At 45.4% G+C, this 17,755-nt stretch overlaps 1 protein-coding gene across 1 annotated transcript; it reads right to left on the bottom strand.

Moving 5' to 3' along the window:
* Positions 1–2,408: 2,408 nt before the first annotated feature.
* Positions 2,409–3,692, bottom strand: LOC308421201 (histone H3.3C-like; the record flags this gene model as incomplete). The annotated part of the gene is made up of 2 exons (XM_080917477.1): positions 2,409–2,441; positions 3,342–3,692. The coding sequence occupies 2 exons, from the start codon at positions 3,690–3,692 to the stop codon at positions 2,409–2,411; spliced, it is 384 nt and encodes a 127-aa protein (XP_080773603.1).
* Between the last annotated feature and the right edge of the window lie 14,063 nt (positions 3,693–17,755).

The following is a 17,755-nucleotide window of genomic DNA, read 5'->3' on the forward strand; positions in this document are numbered from 1 at the left end:
TGCATTAAACATCAGTGATCCAGTCAGATCCCAAAGGACACCATTCCTCTATGTTTGTGGGTCATCCCAAGTTGCTGTGGGACCTTGGGATGCTTATACTGCTGAGCTGTCTCAATACATCTGAGACTTAATTTACCTCACTTGTCTACCATGCTGTCTGGACAGGGGATCTTTTCACACCAAGGGTTATTCATATAGATCCTAAAGGAATGTCCTAGAAACTGCTTCAGGAATACTTTCCAGAGGGTGTGAACCCGATAATTACTCTGAGCTTTGGGGTCCAGAAGAAAGGACACAGATAAGTAAAGTCTTCTCCTGAGCCCATAGACTCCCAGACATGATGGGATAACCAGCCTCTGCAGAGGAACAGTGGAGTTAGATACTTCTGCCCCTCAAGTGCCCTCTGGATACAGCAATGAAAGCTTGGAGAGCCCAGAAATGAAGCCTCGTGCTTCTCCAGCTTAGGAAGACAGAAAAATAAACAAAAGAAGCCAAAGAGAGGATGGCTCGTTCATAAAGCTCTTGACTTTCAGCAAAAGTGGGTGGCCAGCAAGCATAGGGTTAGCTTTTGGCTCCCACATGCTGGGATTATAGACTCATGCTGCCATATTCAGTTTTCTGTTTTCTTTTTTTGGGGGGGGGGTATCCAAGTTCTAGACTCAGGTTCTCAATGCTTATCCAACAAGCCCTTTATGAATTGAGCTATCTTCCCAGTCCGAGGAACTCTTTTTATCTCTTTGCTTAATTACCCATGCTTTCTAGAAGAAATATTCATTTCTTATGGTTTCTATGAGCTCTTCGGGCAGATTCTGGGTAATTGTATTATCACAGACTACAGCAACAGAATACCACAGACCGGGCAGCTTAAACAACAGGGATTTATTTATTCTCTGTTCTTAGAGCTGGAAGTTCAAGGTCGAGTATCAGCAGGGTGGTTTTCCCTGCGGTCTCTTTCTGTTGTTCGCAGATGGCCCTCTTCTTCTGCGCTCACAGGCTGTTCCTCTATGTGTATGTGCCTCCGTGGACCTTCTGATTCAACAGAGTCTTTGCAGAAGGAAACTGAGGCATCTATGCTGCTCATGTATGAAGAAGAAAGACTAAGACAGAGAACCTCATTTTTATCATTAGGTTCGAGAAGGAGACAGGAAGAAAAAGTAAAGTAATTTCCCCAAGGCCCAGGAGTATTTACACCATTTCTATTCAGAAGAAAGAATAACAGGAATCTTGAGGTGATAGTCGAGAGGCTAATCATAGGCGGAGGGTGAGCAAATCCAACTTGCCAAGACAAGCTTGGGTGCTAATTTGGAGCAAATTGGTGCTGCATTCTGACAGATGCATTTTCCAATGCCAGGGCTGAAGAACATGAGCTTCAGGGCAAAAAGGACATCAATTTAAGTTCGATAACAATTTCCATGGTCACCAACTCCCTCGTTCATTGTAGAGCATCACCCAACCAGCTGGTTGTATCACGGTCAATACGCTATGAAAAACTAACACATTGCAGGCAAGTCCAGCTACAGCCACTGTTAGGCTCAGCCATAGGACTGTCAACCCTAGAGGGATTACAAGACCACCAGGCTAATCATGGAATTGTGGGAAAGGCAAAGGAATATGGAATCTTCCAGGAACATGCCCAGTGTTCTTCTCAGCCCCAAAGGAACATAAAGTGGAGCCAGTGGCCATGTCCCACATAGCTGCCATCTCCTGGCCCAATCCACAGTGGTACCACCTTAGGGATCCCACAATTGAGTGAGTTGAGTATAATTCATCTGAGTTGCTGAGTGCTGCTTTTTTCTTATAAAAATAATGCCGGGCTTAGGGCTAGAAATGTTCTTGTCATCCCAACAGTGGAGAGGAAGAGAGGAGAATCCTTGAAGCTTACCCAAATCAGACACCTAACGTTGACCTCTGCCCATACACAAACCAAAGGCGGTCACAGGCCATCTTCCAGTTGTCTTTAGATGGCACTGAGCTACACCATGTGATCTAGATCTTCCTCACATCTGACCACACCCATTGGGACAAGCATGTCACCTAAATGTCTTCACCCCTCCAGTAGTAACTCCTTAAACTTCGGCTGCTCCTTGTTGCTTCCTTGGATCAAGAACTTAAGGCCAACCTCAACTTTCCACCATGACATTCTAGTCTACCCCACAGGCTCTTTCATGCTCAAAATATCTCAACCTCGATGACATGCCTTCATTTAAAGTCTGTCCCCCCAAATCACTCCCATGGCCTGCTTCATAACCACCCTGGCAGAAATGAGTATATTCTAAAGGGACACCCATGCCCTCTCCTTTGGCCATTGGTCTACTGAAACAATGAACACCAAGAAACTGGAATTCCCCAACCATACTGGCAGGAGAAGACTGGAGCCTAGTGGGAGCCCGCAGACCGATGATTTGTCTTCACAGCTCCGACAACTCGACAGACAGGTAACTCTGCAGGGAAGATAGAAGCCAAATCAACAACGGTTTCGTGATGGCAAGACCACACCTTGACCAGACTGCTTAGATACCTCTTGATCTCTAGTAAATCCTAGAGCTCATGCCAGAACTCCCAAAGATGGAGGGTTACTGTGCCTCTCTTTTCCTCTTAACCAGTGTGGTTATATTGAAAGCATCCCCTCTCCTAGTTTCCTTCATTAGTTGTTTATTTAATTGGTTTGTTAGGGCACTCAAGTTCTGACCCTAGGAATTCTGGGAAGAGTCTGACAAGGAATTCTAACTCCTGCAGTCCATTGCATCCCGACAAGCTCTCTGCACCTCCAGTCTTTTTATTCTCCCTGCCCCCACGCTCACTCTTGTTCTCTCTCTCTCTCTCTCTCTCTCTCTCTCTCTCTCTCTCTCTCTCTCTCTCTCTCTCTCGTATTCTCTTGCTCTCTCACTCTCTCGCACCCGCTCTCCCTTTCCTTCCTTCTCTGCACCTCTGCTTCATGACTCTCATGTTGTTCCTTAGCCCCTGGGTAAAGTCTCTGAAAGACTTTTTTTTTTTAAAGGTTTATTTATAATTGCTATAAAGTTGAACTGTTGAAATGTGTTCACTGAAACATTTTGCTTGCGTTAATGCTTTACATCTTGCATTTATATTAAAAAATTCACACACAAATGAACGTGGAGAGACTGCCAGTACCTGATTCTGTCCCCTATGTTTCCACTCACAGTCATACACTTAGGTACCTTTGACCCCATGGGAAAAGTATCTAGCATTCAGAACTACTGATAACAGGACGAAGAGGAAAAAATATTTTTGAGAATGAAATGTTTCCCCTCATAGTGGACTCTTAAGCTCGTTCCCCGCGTATGCGGCGTGCTAGCTGGATATCTTGGCATAACTGTTACATGTTTGGCATGGATAGCACACAGGTTGGTATTTTTATAAAGGCCAACCACATAGGCCTCGCTTGCCTCCTGTAAAGCACCAATAGCTGCGCTCTGGAAGCGCAGGTCTGTTTTGAAGTCCTGAGCAATTTCTCGCACCAGACGCTGAAAGGGGAGCTTGGGAGTCAGAAGTTTGGTGAACTTCCGATAGCGTCTGATTTCACGGAGTGCCACAGGGCCAGGCCTGTAACGATGAGGTTTCTTCACCGCTCCAGCAGAGGGCGCACTCTTGCGAGCGGCTTTTGTAGCCTGTTGTTTCCTGTGTGCTTTACCACCGGTGGATTTGTGGGCAGTCGGCTTTGTAAGAGCCATGGTATGGGCACCTCCTTACTTACCCCTTCTCCTTCGACTGGAGCTCAGCAAGGGAGAGGCGGCGCTGGCGTTACAGAGCAGCGCTCTTTAAGGATGCTGAGGAGCGCTTTAGGAGACAGCACCACCTGGGCCTCCTGAATCCTTGAGACATTTTCTGGCATGATTCATAAACTTCACATTGTAAGGGAATGAATTCCAGTCAGGACACCCCAAGACCAAATTCTCAGCACAAAGGAGATTTACCTCAGCGGGACAAAGGGCAGGGAATAAGAGACACAAACAGGAAATAGAGGATGAGAGAGAAGGGGAAGGGAATAAGGGAGAGGGGGAAGGGGTATTCATCCCAGGGGGAAAAGGGCTGCCTCTGGATAGAGAGGAGACAGATGTGACCCTGCCTCTGGATAGAGAGGAGACATCTCAGAAAACTGGCAGTTTATAAAGGTAAAAGGGAAAACTGTGTTAGGATGAAGTGTTTAGTTTTAAATAGCCATGCTAATTAATTGGGTGAGTCAAAAGGGGTTTTTGATTGCTGGACTTCAATACTTTGGTAGCTGGACCTTGGTAGTCAGCCTCAGGAGAAGGATGTAGGCCTCCTTCTACACTCGGCGTGCACAGTGTGAGCTTCGCTGTGGAACACTGTTCTTGGTGTATGACAACCGTTACCATCTTTACGCTGGTGCAGCTGTGAGTACCCCCCCAGAGACTCTCTGACCTCTCACAGAGGAGAGCTGATCATGAGATCTTGACCTCAGGTCCCTTCCCCCACTGCTTCCAAGAGAGCAGTACATTCTGCCATAATTGCCCATGGCCGTGCTAATAGTATATGGATTGTGAAAGTGGAGACTCCTATAGTTAGCCACCAAGACCTATTCCCTTATTTGGCCACTTCCTCCTGTTTAGGCTGACTACCAAGGTCCGGCTATGAAATATCAAAGTCCAGCTAACTCCCCCAATCAAAACCAATTACCATGCCCAATCAAAACATACCGCCACACCCTAGCCCATTCTAACACAGCGCACCCCTTTTCCTCTTCTATAAAACGATACCTGCAAGGTCATTTGCTGCTTGAGTCAGAAAGCAGCCACTTGCACTTTTCTTCCCCCCTTAATAAAGGATCTCTCTGAAACCAGGTGTTTGGGTGTGGTTTGTGCCTAATCTGGGGTCTAGGAGGGAAGCCACACTATGTGGGGGGTAGGTGGTGGGTGGGGTCTCCTTCAGGGGAAAAGTTCGTGCTACAACCTCATCTGGTCCAGCTGCTACACTGGAACTAGGAACACAGCAAATGAGTTCTAGATCTTGCTTGCTGGGTAAGAGGGTGCAGGCCATGGAAGACAGTCTCCTCATTGTCTTTATCCATAATGATAAACCCAGAGGAAAGCAATTCAGGAGGAGAGCTTAGAGACTCCAGAAGAGCAGATGTTCCTGAAGGGATTGATACCTGTTCAGGACTCCCAAGACCACATTCTCAGCACAAAAGAGATTTGCCCCAGAGGGCCAGAGGACAGGAAATAAGAAACAAAACCAGGAGAGATTAGGGAGACAGGAGAAAGGCATATAGGAGAGGTGGGGAGAGGTATTTATCTCTGGGGGTGGGGGAGAGATACAAGGAGTACCTCTGCATAGAGAGGACACAGACGTGGCCCATAGGAAAATGGCAGTTTATAAAGGTCAGCGGGGAAACCCCGGGTTAGGATGCACGCTTAATTTTAATTGGGCATGTTAATTAGGTGGGCCAAAGGGGGTTTCTGACTGCTGGATTTCAATACTTTGACAGCTAAACCTCGGAGGTGGTCAGCCTCAGGGGGAGAAAATGGACAAATGAGAGAATAGACCTTCGTAGCTAGCTTTAGAAATGCCATCTAAAGGTGTTTGTTTGTTTGTTAGCGAGGCATGGGATGTGGGGGAGAAGTACAAGGTTTGCCAGGGCTGTGTTTGTCATGCTAGGACTGACCATGGCTCCTTCATTTCTCAGTGTACGGTTGAAGATGGAAGTTTAAGAGGTTTGTCTTTTTGGGCAAGAGCTTTTAGGAGAGTTTCTAACACCATGAGTGGGCAGCATAGCACGGGTATTAAATTTATTAAAAGGCTTGTTGACGTCACACACAGTGGTGTTAGGGTCCGAGAGGTTGGCAATGATCTACTATAAAAATGAAGTTCGAGCCAACAAAAGTGTCTTTATTCAAAAAGTTGATAGATTGGGGAGACCAGGTTTGGGATCCAAATGGTGCTGGTCTGGGGCAAGGCAGAGCAGCCTTTTAAAGCAAACAAACAATAACAACAGTAAACCAAAGTAGGTGGGGCAGGAGCAACCAGTCAGGTACACGCAAATTGTATGTTTCCAACCATTTTTTCACACCTGGCATCTTGAGTGGGTTATTATGTTAAGTACCTCAGATGGCTTTTCTGATAACTTGGCCTGGATCAAGACCAGCCAACCAAAGCCATTTTAGCAGCTGCTGGGGTTCAGCCAGTGGCTGGCTCAGTGCTAACGAACAAAGCGTAAGCTGAGATATCGTAGTCTAAATTCATAAAGGGGACCTGGGGCCAGAAGCTGTTTCTCAGGATTCAGCCTAGTACAGGACAGACACTATTTACAAGATGGCGTCTCTGAAGCTAAAGTGGCCCTAAACAGTGAGAGTTCTGCGGAGAGTTTGGGCTCACCAAACAGGTCTCAAGAATTTCAGAGCCTTGCCATCTGTTACCCACTAGGCATTGCCACTGCCCTGTCCTCAGGCACTTAGAGATAGCTTTAAATCATTGCCCATGGCCAACAGGTGAAGCACATAAGAGCCCCTCCCCCATTCCTCCCTCATCTTCTGCTCTATCTCTCCTTCCAGCGGACTCTCCTTCTGTCTCTCCTGTTTTCTTTTTTCTGTCTCCCTGTCTGTCTTCCTCCCTCCCTCTCTCCCTCACATCCGCACTCTGACAGCCTTTCACTCTCCCCTCCCCCAATAAGCCTCTTACACTAGATCTATTATTAGCGGCACACCTTGGCACGAGCCCCACCAAAGATACCGCACCCCTTCGCCGGATTTATCTTAACACAACTCATGTGTGTGCCTGTCTCTGATTCCCAGTCCTCAGAGGAAAGGGGAAATATTTGGCCTTACACTCAGTGTGTATCCATCATGTGTGATGTACCACCCCGAGCTGATGTACCTCTGATTGCTTGGGGTCCAGATGCTTAGGGGAGCATGGTAAACTTTCACAAGGAAAAAATGAGGATCACAGAGTCATATGAAGGTGCTTGTCAGTTTCCTGGAGTCTGGGTACCTAGGAAGCCTGACAGACTCTTTTAAGGAATCAAAGGATAATAGACTCTCAAACAGGCTCTCAGTGGGGTGTCTGCCATTTTCCTGTCTCAGTGAGAATCAAAGTCAGCTATGGGGGCTGGGGAGACAGCGGCAGATGGGAGCTACATGGGGACAGCATCTGGGCTAGGACTGAATACATAGGCAGCCTCTTGAAGAGTGGGAACAAGGGCCCTGCGCTTAGGAACAAGCCGGGCAGCTCGTGGGCAGCGCAGAGATGGACGTCAGGGTGAGGTCAGTGTTGAGCAGATGGGGGGGGGGGCAGGCAGTTCCTACTCCACTCCCTCAGCAAAGAAGTCTCCTTCCTGACTTCTTGAAGGTGAGGTGCCTGAACCTTTCCTTAAACTCACTCACACCCCAGTTAAAAGTGGGGTTTAAAAATGAAGTCCATTCTGTATGATTCAAAAGATATCCCAGCTTGTAAAGGTTTAACAATGAGACCCACCTGGATAAGCTTAGGGAATGAGCTGTTTCTGTTCTGTAGCAATTTCTTCTAGCTGGTCCGCAGTTTCTGGAAAACATTCTACCCTGTGGGAAGCACCTTAAGCCAAAAGGCATTAAGAAGTCTCAATAGAATTCTCCCTCCTAAGGGTAACAATAAAGACTTCTGAGAGTTACAGGTGAGCCAAGTTACAAAGACTCCTTAGAGACCAGGTTTGCCTAGAAGAAGCAGAAATCGGCTGAGCCGCCTGGACAGTAGACAGGTTGAATCCCTTGGAAAGGACACTCTAACCCATTGAGCTGCTTTATCCCAAGATTAGAAAATAAAGTATTCGTGCGTGTGCACATGTGTGTCTGTGTATGTCTGTGTATATGCATGTGTATGTGTATAAATCTGTGGATGTGTGTAAATGTAGTTGTTCATGCAGGCATTTCTGGAGGCCAGAGGCTACATAAGGATATTTTCCTCAATTGCTTTCTCTACTTTTATTTATTTATTTATTTATTTATTTATTTATTATTTATTTATTTATTTATTAATTTATTATTTATTTATTTATTTATTTATTTATTTATCAGTGTCTCACTGAATCTGGGTCTCACCATTTTGCCTGTGGTGATGTTGGGAACAAGCAAAAGAAACTTATTCTAAATATTACCACTTTGTTTTCAGATTCCATTTAATCCTAGGGAGAAACTAAATTCAAGGTCCTGGGCCCTCGGGGAACTGGCCACTTCCCAATAGCTGAACAGCTTCTGTTGTAAGGAAACACTTGTCAGAGTCCAGACATCTCAGGGACAGCTTTTCTACCTTGTTGGCAGGGTCAGGCTAAATTCATGTTCCCAGGCCCAGGAACCTACTCCTATCCTGGTTGATGGGCACTCCCTTGCTTAACCCCTTATGTCAAAATGTGATTGGGCAATGGTTACAGGCCCTAGATTCGTGGTTTTATGTTTTCAATCTACTGTGCAGTCTTTCTGCAGGGCTGTAGTTCAGCTCCTGAGTTTCTTCTGCGGTCCTGATCGATCAGCAGCGGCTTGATTACAATAATTTTGTTTTGTCATCTGCATTTGAGTTCTGTTGGATTTATAGTGATTTAAGCAAGCCCTACAACACTAACTAGCTGGTCCGCAGTTTCTGGGAAACTTCTTGTCTTTGTCCTATTTCTCAGTATTTGGTTACAGGAATATACTGCCACTCCCAGCCTTCATGTGTGCACTGAGGATCTGAACCCATGACTTCATGCTTGTGGGGAAAGCACTTCATGCATTGAGCCATTCCTGCAGCCCCCAAGATCTTATATCGGAGCTCAGAACACATGAGTACAAGGACCATATGAAATGATGCTTCCTCTAACTTCCAGTGTTTCTGTCTTAGTAGTTTTATAGATGGTCCTCAACTTACAATGAGGTTTTATTCAATAGACCCATTGGAACTGTAGTAAGTTGAAAACATGTAATGTACCCCACTCACCGAACTTCTAAGCTTGGCAACATAGTGCTCTGTGGATTATCAGCTGTCTACCTTTGGACCCACTGCCTATGCCCAGCATAGCAACAGCACATACCAACATTCCTAGCAAGGAAAAGATGAAAAAGAAAAATCATTCCAGGTTTCAGCACCAAGCGCTGAAAACTCGGGAGTCTGAGTTCTACTGAATGCATACTGCATTTCTGCTATCAGAGAGCAGAAACGTCCTGGGTTGGGGGCTGTCTGTGTTCTGTGGTAGCCCCTCACTGTCATTACTCTAAGCTTGTTCTTCATTTTCAACAACTCGAAGTTCTCAGCGGAAGTTGAAATGCACCGTACAGGACCTATGACTGAAAGTGGAAAACCTTTAAGTTCGGATTAAAAAGTTTTATGTGATATCCTCTGCTCACACATACTCCGCACATATACTGATCACACGCACACTAAGCATGCACTGCACACACACACTGCATATACACACACTGCACACACCCGTGCACACCCAAGCACACATGTTTCGGTAAATATTTAAAAAGGCGTTGCGACCCGTTCCTGAGCAATGTGCTCTGCCAGCTTCTTCTTGCAACCGATTCCCACGCATACTGGTCTGCGTGCCCCTGCCTGTCTGCGGGTCGCTCCAGTGTGGCACCCCGCCACACACTGCTTTCACTCATAGTTTCCTTGGCGGGTTGTTACCACGGCTCACACATCCCAATTCTGTGGTGAGCTTGGACGTGCCTGCCATTGTATTTACTCTTGATCTCAATTAAGTCGCCACATAAAGAACACACCACACAATATCAGATCCAATTGGTAAGACAGAATTTCTTCATCTAGACAGCACAAAATTCTGTACCCACCCATCCCTTAAAAATATTCATAACGACCTGTAAGTATTCGCAGAGAAGAATCTTAATGCCTGTCTCCACGTGTAGATTTATGTTAAGGCAATACATGATTGGACAGGGAGAGGAGGTGGGAAAAAGGAGAGGAACCGGAAGAGGAGGAGTGCTTCCAGCTCCTCCTTTTTGCACCAAGCGCGCCACAGAACTGGGATGAGTGGTAACAACGGGCCAAGGGATCTGTGAGTAAAAGCAGCATGTCAAAGTGCCAGGCTGGAACAGATCAAGCACTGCCCAGGTCAGAGAGTACTGGGGGGGGGGAGGGGCAGCCTGAAGCCGATGAGATAAATTAGCGCTAGTTGCTATGGCCTTAGGGCGTTGGAACTAGCATGGGAGCAACCACCCGGTCAGAGAGAGCCAAGGGCGGTGCTGAGCAGTACGCGCCACTTTTTAAATATTTACCGCCACACCTGGATCATAATGTTCGGGAATATTGACGGAGCCAGGGACTTCTACCTTAATGATGTCACCAGCCCCTTCCTCCCTCTGGAAGATCGCTGACTGCTCGGCTTTGTCTTTATTGCATCCCAGGGATAAGTGAGCATCCTCAGTTCTGTGGGACACGAAATAACATTTGAAGTAAGCATGCACAAAAAACCTGATGCTTGTCTAGTGAGGGGAGTATCAACAGCCGTTCCTGTGGCAGGAGGGGGCACGCCTATATATAGGATTCTCGATCTGATGATGGATCTATTAGAACCTCGTTAATATAGTGTGTTGTGAATCTTGAGCTGTCTGTCATCTCTTTAATAACCATCCATTGACCATCTCTGTGTCTGACGCACTGTTGTTATGACTATGAAGCAAAACTTTCAGTGTGTAGTCTTAGCAGACCACCAGCTTCTGCCAACCCAGAGCTAAAACACTATCAGATAGCATCTGAGACTAATAACAGACTTCCTGCTGTACTGGAATCCACTTGCCTGATGTCCCCATCAATATATTTGAAAAATGACTTGCTCATGATTCTTTTGCTTTGTAACTAAAGAGTTTATAAGCGTGTTTTAAGCGTGTTATTTGGAATAACCTGTCATGTGTAACTGTCCTCTGAGCAAACAATAGTCATTGGGGAAATTTAGCTGTTCCCCCTTGCAGAAGATCATCCTAATTAGGTTGGTTGATAGTCTACACCCCCCCTCCCCCTCCCTACTCAGAGTCTCAGAGTATAACATGAGAGTCGTACCCGAGGATCCAATTGCTCCCTAATTTCTTGCAACACTACATAAGGCCTAGGGGAAGGGGTAGAATATATGTAGGTGTGTGTGTGTGTGTGTGTGTGTGTGTGTGTGTGTGTGTATGTGTATGCATATACACGCCAAGTAAGACCAAGGGCTCTGTCTCACTTAGGGTTTTACTGCTGTGAACAGACACCATGACCAAGACAACTCTTATAAGGACAATATTTAATTGGGGCTGGCTTACAGGTTCAGAGGTTCAGTCCATTATCATGAAGGCAGGAACATGGCAGTATCTAGGTAGGCATGGTGCAGGAGGAACTGAGAGTTCTATATCTTCATCTGAAGGCTGCTAGGAGAAGACTGGGTTCTAAGGAGCTAGGATGAGGGGCTTAAAGCCCATGCCCACAGTGACACACTTACTCCAACAAGACCACACTTCCTAATAGTGCCACTTCCTGGGCAAAGCATATTTCAACTATCACATGCTCCATCTATGAGGCTACAGAGAAGCCCCCTTGCCCTCTGCGTAAAGCTTTCTAGGTGCAGCTTGTTGAGGGAGGAATACCCACACTGTCATAAGGAACTCCTCACCTAGGTTCTGTAAGGAAGCCCCATAAATTCGTTAATTTGATGATAAAGATATTCTTCCGAACAGAAGAATTTAAGGAGTATCATTTTCAGGACCTAATGCCTACTATGGTGCCAGCTACATGTTACAGCAGTGTTATAGGGTCTGTGGAAGATGGCTCAGCAAGTAAAGGAACTTCCGCCAAGCCTGGAATCCTGAGTTCAATTCCTGGAACTCTCATGGAGAAAGGGGGGAGCTACTTGAACAAGTTATCCTCTCACTCTGCATAAACACTGAAGTACATAATTCATACACAAGATAAACAAATATAGAAAAATGTTAAAATTAATAAAGTTAATATTAAAATCACTTTCCTTACATCATTTTTTAAAAATTGGTTCCATGTTTTAATTCTGAGGTTTGAGATGAAAGGGATCTGAAAATAAATGATGTGAAAAAATGTTAATTATGTATGTGTAGAATATATATGTGACAGAATATGTTTACTGTTTTTTCCCACTGGCCAGCCAGGCTTTTGACATGTGAAAGATTTTACTTCGTGCAGAGGAGATTATCTCCATTTCCCAGCTTTAGTCCAATAAAAAGATGTTTCTCTTAAAATGGTAAACTATATAGAATGATAACAGCTTTGAAAATTATCTTGAAAGATGAATATTCACAATGTCCACTCCATATGCACTGGCAACCTTGGAGAAAGTGAATCTGTTATCTATCCGATCTTGGTGAATTCAGAGTACTGTGCCTAAATTAATTTCTATCATAACCTGCATCACCAACCTAAAACATCTTCATAGATTTAAAAACACATTCACAAATCCCAAGCATCTTAAACTTAAATCTGAGACTGTAGCTATGTAGTCTTCACCCCATCAGAGACTTGAGAAGGATAAATATTACCCAAGTGTGCTGGAAGTGCAGGTGGACAGACAGCTTCCACCAACAGAGAAAACTGGCTGCCTGGACAGTCCCCTGAGTTTCTCTGTAATGTTGGGCCATCATCTTCAGCCGTCTGTCTCAGAATATCTGACACTTTTTGTGAAGCAGGAAATACGAAGGACCACTTACCCTGTCTTGGCAAAGCTCGGCCGCTGACTTCCCTGCATCTTGTTTGTCCAGTTGGAAGCACACTGTGTGCAGTGGAAGCAAGGGCGGTTGCTTGTCCAGGGCAGCTTGCCACATCTGAAGCAGACTCCATAGGAGGTTCCTGAGCATCATCATCTTTGAAATAGAATGGGGGAGCTGCCATGCTAGGAGCAGACCCATCTCATTGTCAAAAAGAGCCCTTTGTTACTAAAACATCCTTAAATGCTATTTTCTGTAGATCTCTGGGGTTTTGGAAGACCATCTGTCTGTCTATAGTATATCTGAGTTGTTTGTAGCTCTTAACTATCTGTCGAAACCTGGGAGTATCTCTCTGTAATGAACTAAATTAGTAATGTATATGGTCGTACAAAACATGACCATAAGTTTGATTCTCTGACTATTAGCTTGAGTTTATTAATTATTCTTAAGAGTTTGTAATAGCAGCTTTCAAAAAGACTAGAACTTAATGGGTACAATACCTTAAGCAAGAGTTGAACTATATACACATAGGATGTTGTAGCAAAATATAACCCTAACCTGTATCAACATTCAAAGATCCATTCCAAAGTAAGAATTTTGGCTAGTAGCAGTTCGGTATGCTGAGTAGATTCAATGATCTACCCCTTATTCTGTTATTCCTATATTCCTCCAGTCTCAATCAGGGTTTCTATTCCTACACAAAACATCATGACCAAAAAGCAAGTTGGAGAGGAAAGGGTTCATTCAGTTTACACTTCCACATTGCTCATCTTTCCTTCTGCAGTTCAGCACCTGGTCAGTCTCCAAAGACTCATTGTGCAAATGGCTCACAGCACCATCAGGATTCAGCTGGCACCTGAATCACCAGGGAAAGGGTCCCCCTCTTTGCCGGTTTTATATTACCAAGGACTGGAACACATATTTCTAGGGGCTGGGAGTACCTGGGCCAGGCCAGTCTACCCATCAGCAGAGGTGTCTGTGCCCCTGGCAGGCCCTCAGTACAGGGCAGTTGACTGTTGAAGTCTGAAGGTGCTGTAGACACGAAAATGACACAGCTTAGATGGTTGAAGTAGCTCACCCCACCCCCTGGGCTCAGTAAACAGTAAGCTTTGACTCATGCCCAGCTCAAACTGAACCTCTTCAGTCTGGAAAGCCATCAATCGGTGCTATTCCGCAGACAGCCGCACGAGGGAGCTGTATCCCAGTGGAAATGAAGGCGACACCAGGTGCCCTGGGGCCCCTTTGGCCCTAACTGGGATGAGTTCACTGCATAGAACGTGAACTTACATGCTCTCCTGTTTTGTGGCCTGGAGGAGGAAAGCTTGCGACATCGAGGAGAGTGAACTATTGTAGGGTAGCCACAACCTAGACTCCAGCAAGTCCTGAATGCAGGCGCAGGAACTGATTCATAGGGTGAGATGAGCTCGTGCGGCCCGAGGAACCCTTCAGTAAGGGTGTCACTCCAGGACAAGATCGCTCCCACAGCCCAGATAACTCTGTCAAGTGCTTGTCAGATTTTCAAGTTTAAAGAAGCCCCACCTCGCATAGGCAAGTTGGCAGAAGGCTAGCCTAGTGTTTGGAAAACCTTAGGTTGGCTCTCCATTCATTCGGCACCTCATAGAGCTGGGTGTGGTGTGCTGCAGGGCCTGGAAGCCAAGAATCTAGTGGGTGTAGGTGGCATGGTTGAAGTGCAAAGTCATCAAGTCTCATCCAGCTACATAGAGAGTCTGAGGCTAGCCTGGGCTACGAGAGACCCTGCTTCAAAAAAAAAAAAAAAAAAAAAAAAAAAAAAAAAAAAAAAGAAAAAAGAAAGAAAGAAAAGAATACGTGTGTGTGTGTGTGTGTGTGTACACAAAAAGCCCTGCCTCAGCTTTTTCAGCAGACAGACATAATGATAGAAAACATATAAGGAACACCTTTACTGTGAACCACAGGACAGCTCTCCATTCCCAGTGTCCTTTAAAAGGGCTCCTAGAGCCCAAACCACGAGTACCACCAGATGCAGCACCCTTATTCCGGAAGCGTTCAGAGCCTTCTTTGGAAGCCATGTTTAGGACAGAGGCAAGAACGAGCATGCCGCCACTTCCCACCTTCTTTCCCTGCCTCACTCCATGAGATCATGGGAATACAGAACCTTGTACTGACCGCTCACTTCTGGGCCTGCTAAGTGCAGCCCACCTTCCCCATCCCCACCCCCACACTTTGAAAAGGGACCCTCTGAGTTGAGGCAGCACACCTTCAAAAGCATGTGATGAGGCAGAACGGAGAATTGCTTAGAGGGTCAAACTCACTCCAAGGAAGAGCACCAGACACACATCTTCACCCTTACCTACCTCTGGAGTCCCTCCTTCTTCCTGCAGGCTATCAATGAGGCCCTGCTCCCATGCTACAAGGCTCACTGAGTACTCTCAGACCCATCCCAGCTCTGAGACTGCAGACTGGTAACACCCTCCCTAAGACAGAACAACCCCTGGATCTGAGTGTGGAAGAGTCATGAGGAGGAGTGGTCAGAAGCCGGCAGTACAGGCAAGCAGACGCTGGAGAGACTAAGAGATCCGATGGGCCCTGATCCCTAGGGCATCAGGTATGAATCTCCCTAAGAGAACCTTGTCTAAGAGGTAACCCAGCTGGGGTGGGGGTGGGGAGGCATGGGCACAGCAAGACAAGATGCCGAGAATCAAGAAGTCAGCCAGAAGATGTGGAGAGGAAAAGTGCAGAGCCAGAGCCCTATAATCCCAAAGATGTCTCCTCCCTTGCCCTCACCCCACTTTTTGTGGGTGCCACCATGAGAGACAACTCAGACTCTTCTCTGTGCCCCTGTCCATTGCCTGCTACGGACCTTACCTACATGGGCCCCGGAAAACAATGCAAAGTCCCAGGATCCTCAGCTCCTTCTCAACCTGGCCTTGGGCTTTGGCCTGACAGTGGGGCATGCTATTATCTTTACGTTTAAATTCCACTTTCTTTTCATTATTTTTAAAAAAATTATTTTTTTTCAGTTGCTGTGAGGAGAGTTTTCTGTGAAGAGACACACATGACAACTACTAAAAAAACAAAACAAAACAATTAAAAAAACCCAAAACCAAAACGTTTAACTGGGTGCTTCTTACAGTTTCTGATGGTTAGTCCATGATCATCATAGCAGGAAGTGTGATAGCAGGGAGGCATGGGGCTAAAAGCTTAACTCTTGATCTGACAGGCAGGTAGGCAGGCAGAGAGAGAGAGAGAGAGAGAGAGAGAGAGAGAGAGAGAGAACAAGACTGGGCCTAGAGTGCACCTTTGAAACCGCAAGGCCACTCCCAGTGACACACCTGCTCCAATAAGGCCACACCTCTCAATCCTTCCCAATCAGTTCCATTAACCAAGACCAAACATTCATATATATGAGCCTATGAGGACTACTCATATTCAAAAAGTTCCAATAAGCATACCAAGTAATGCCATTTTTTAATATTTTCTATATCATTGATGCACAGTCTGTTCTGTAGCAACTTTCTTTGAATTGAAGCATTTCATCCTTGTGGGAAGCTCAAGAAAGCCCAGAAAGTTCTAAAAGAAGGGTCACGAGCAACTTCAAATATTCAGGAAGCCTTTTCCTTTCCCAAGGTTATATCAGCAGCAAGGACAGCTGGGGAGCCTCACTGACTTTGGAACTATCTGCAAGATGTGCTTGAACCCCAGGCTTCCAGCTGTCATGAGCTGTCACTCATGCAGAGGTGGGCTTTGGCAATGCTGTCTTTGAGTCACTTCTGTGACTTGTAAGTAACTCCTCATTCACAATCCTTTAAGCATCCCCAATAAACTCCTTGATTGACCAAGTTGGGATTTATGGGATCATTACTTTGTTCTGGCTTTAATCATCTATCTGGGGTGAGTAGACATTTATTCATTTCTCTCTGTGTCATACACAAGTTCATGTAGACCAGGTTGACCTCAAACTCCTTGTGTATACTTCAGGATGACCTTGAGTTCCTGATCTTCCTGCCTCTATCTCCCAAGTGCTAACTAACCAAAACAATTGACTCCTTGTCAACTTGATACATAAACATGTCATTATTAAAACAGCATTTTTTATTGTTTATCCCCAAGATTTTATATTAAAATCACAATGTTAAAACACGGTTAGCTTTAAAATTTTCATCATCTTTTTAAAAAAAATCTTATATCAGAATTTTAAAGTCTCTTCAAAATATCCAAAGTATCTCAATTAATTTACTTGTCTTAAATTATTTTATCGTATCATTTCTTTGTGTATTGTTGTAGGATATTTGATAACGCTTTGAACCCTAAGATTGTGTTGTTTACTGGAAAAGCCTGTTTCTAGTTGTTGGGTGGCTCAGCTTTAGCATACACCTTTAATCCTCCTGGCTGAAATACAGACACCCTTGGTACAAACCTTTAGTCTCAAACATTGAAGATAAAGTTAGTTGGCAGAAGGAAGCAGCCATGTTTGTAAGTGATATGTAACTGAGTGGCAGACAAAGTGATGGATGAGAAAGATTTGACAGAATAGGATCTGCCCAGCTCTCATGAGAACAGAGAGGAAAGAGAGGCCACTTAAGAGAGTAGTAAAGACAGGGGTGGGAAGAGGAGAATGGGGCAGTTGTACAAAGGCAGGCTGCAGAGGCAGACACAGACAAAGACAGAACAAGATAGAGAATGAGAAGGAACAAGAAGATTAGAACCGATGGTTCTAATACATACAAAGTGAGTATGAGGCCAGGCAGAGCCATTCAGGAGAGATGAAGAGAAGCCAGGTGGGATCAGTTTGAATGGAGAGAAGTTCTGAGCCAGAACAGCAGAGTTGAATAACCAGCCAGAGTTCAGAGAGAGCCAGAAAGGGTGAGCTTATTCAGCAGCAAGTCGCAGTGGCTGAAAACATTCTAGGCTTAGATAACATCCTACGGATGCCAGAGACTCCCAGGACTGGGCTTAGGTTAGCAGACAAGTATAATTGCCTTCAAAGAGGCAATTACATCAGGCGAATAAAAGGTACTTTTACAGTGCATGGGTTTTCTGTATGTACTGTGTACTGTGTGCACTGGGTACTGTGCGCATGCCTGGTACCCAGAGACCAGAATATAGCACAGCATAAGAGTCCCTTAAAC

The sequence above is a fragment of the Micromys minutus genome (assembly GCF_963924665.1).
Source record: "Micromys minutus genome assembly, chromosome: 5".
Lineage (NCBI taxonomy): Eukaryota > Metazoa > Chordata > Mammalia > Rodentia > Muridae > Micromys > Micromys minutus.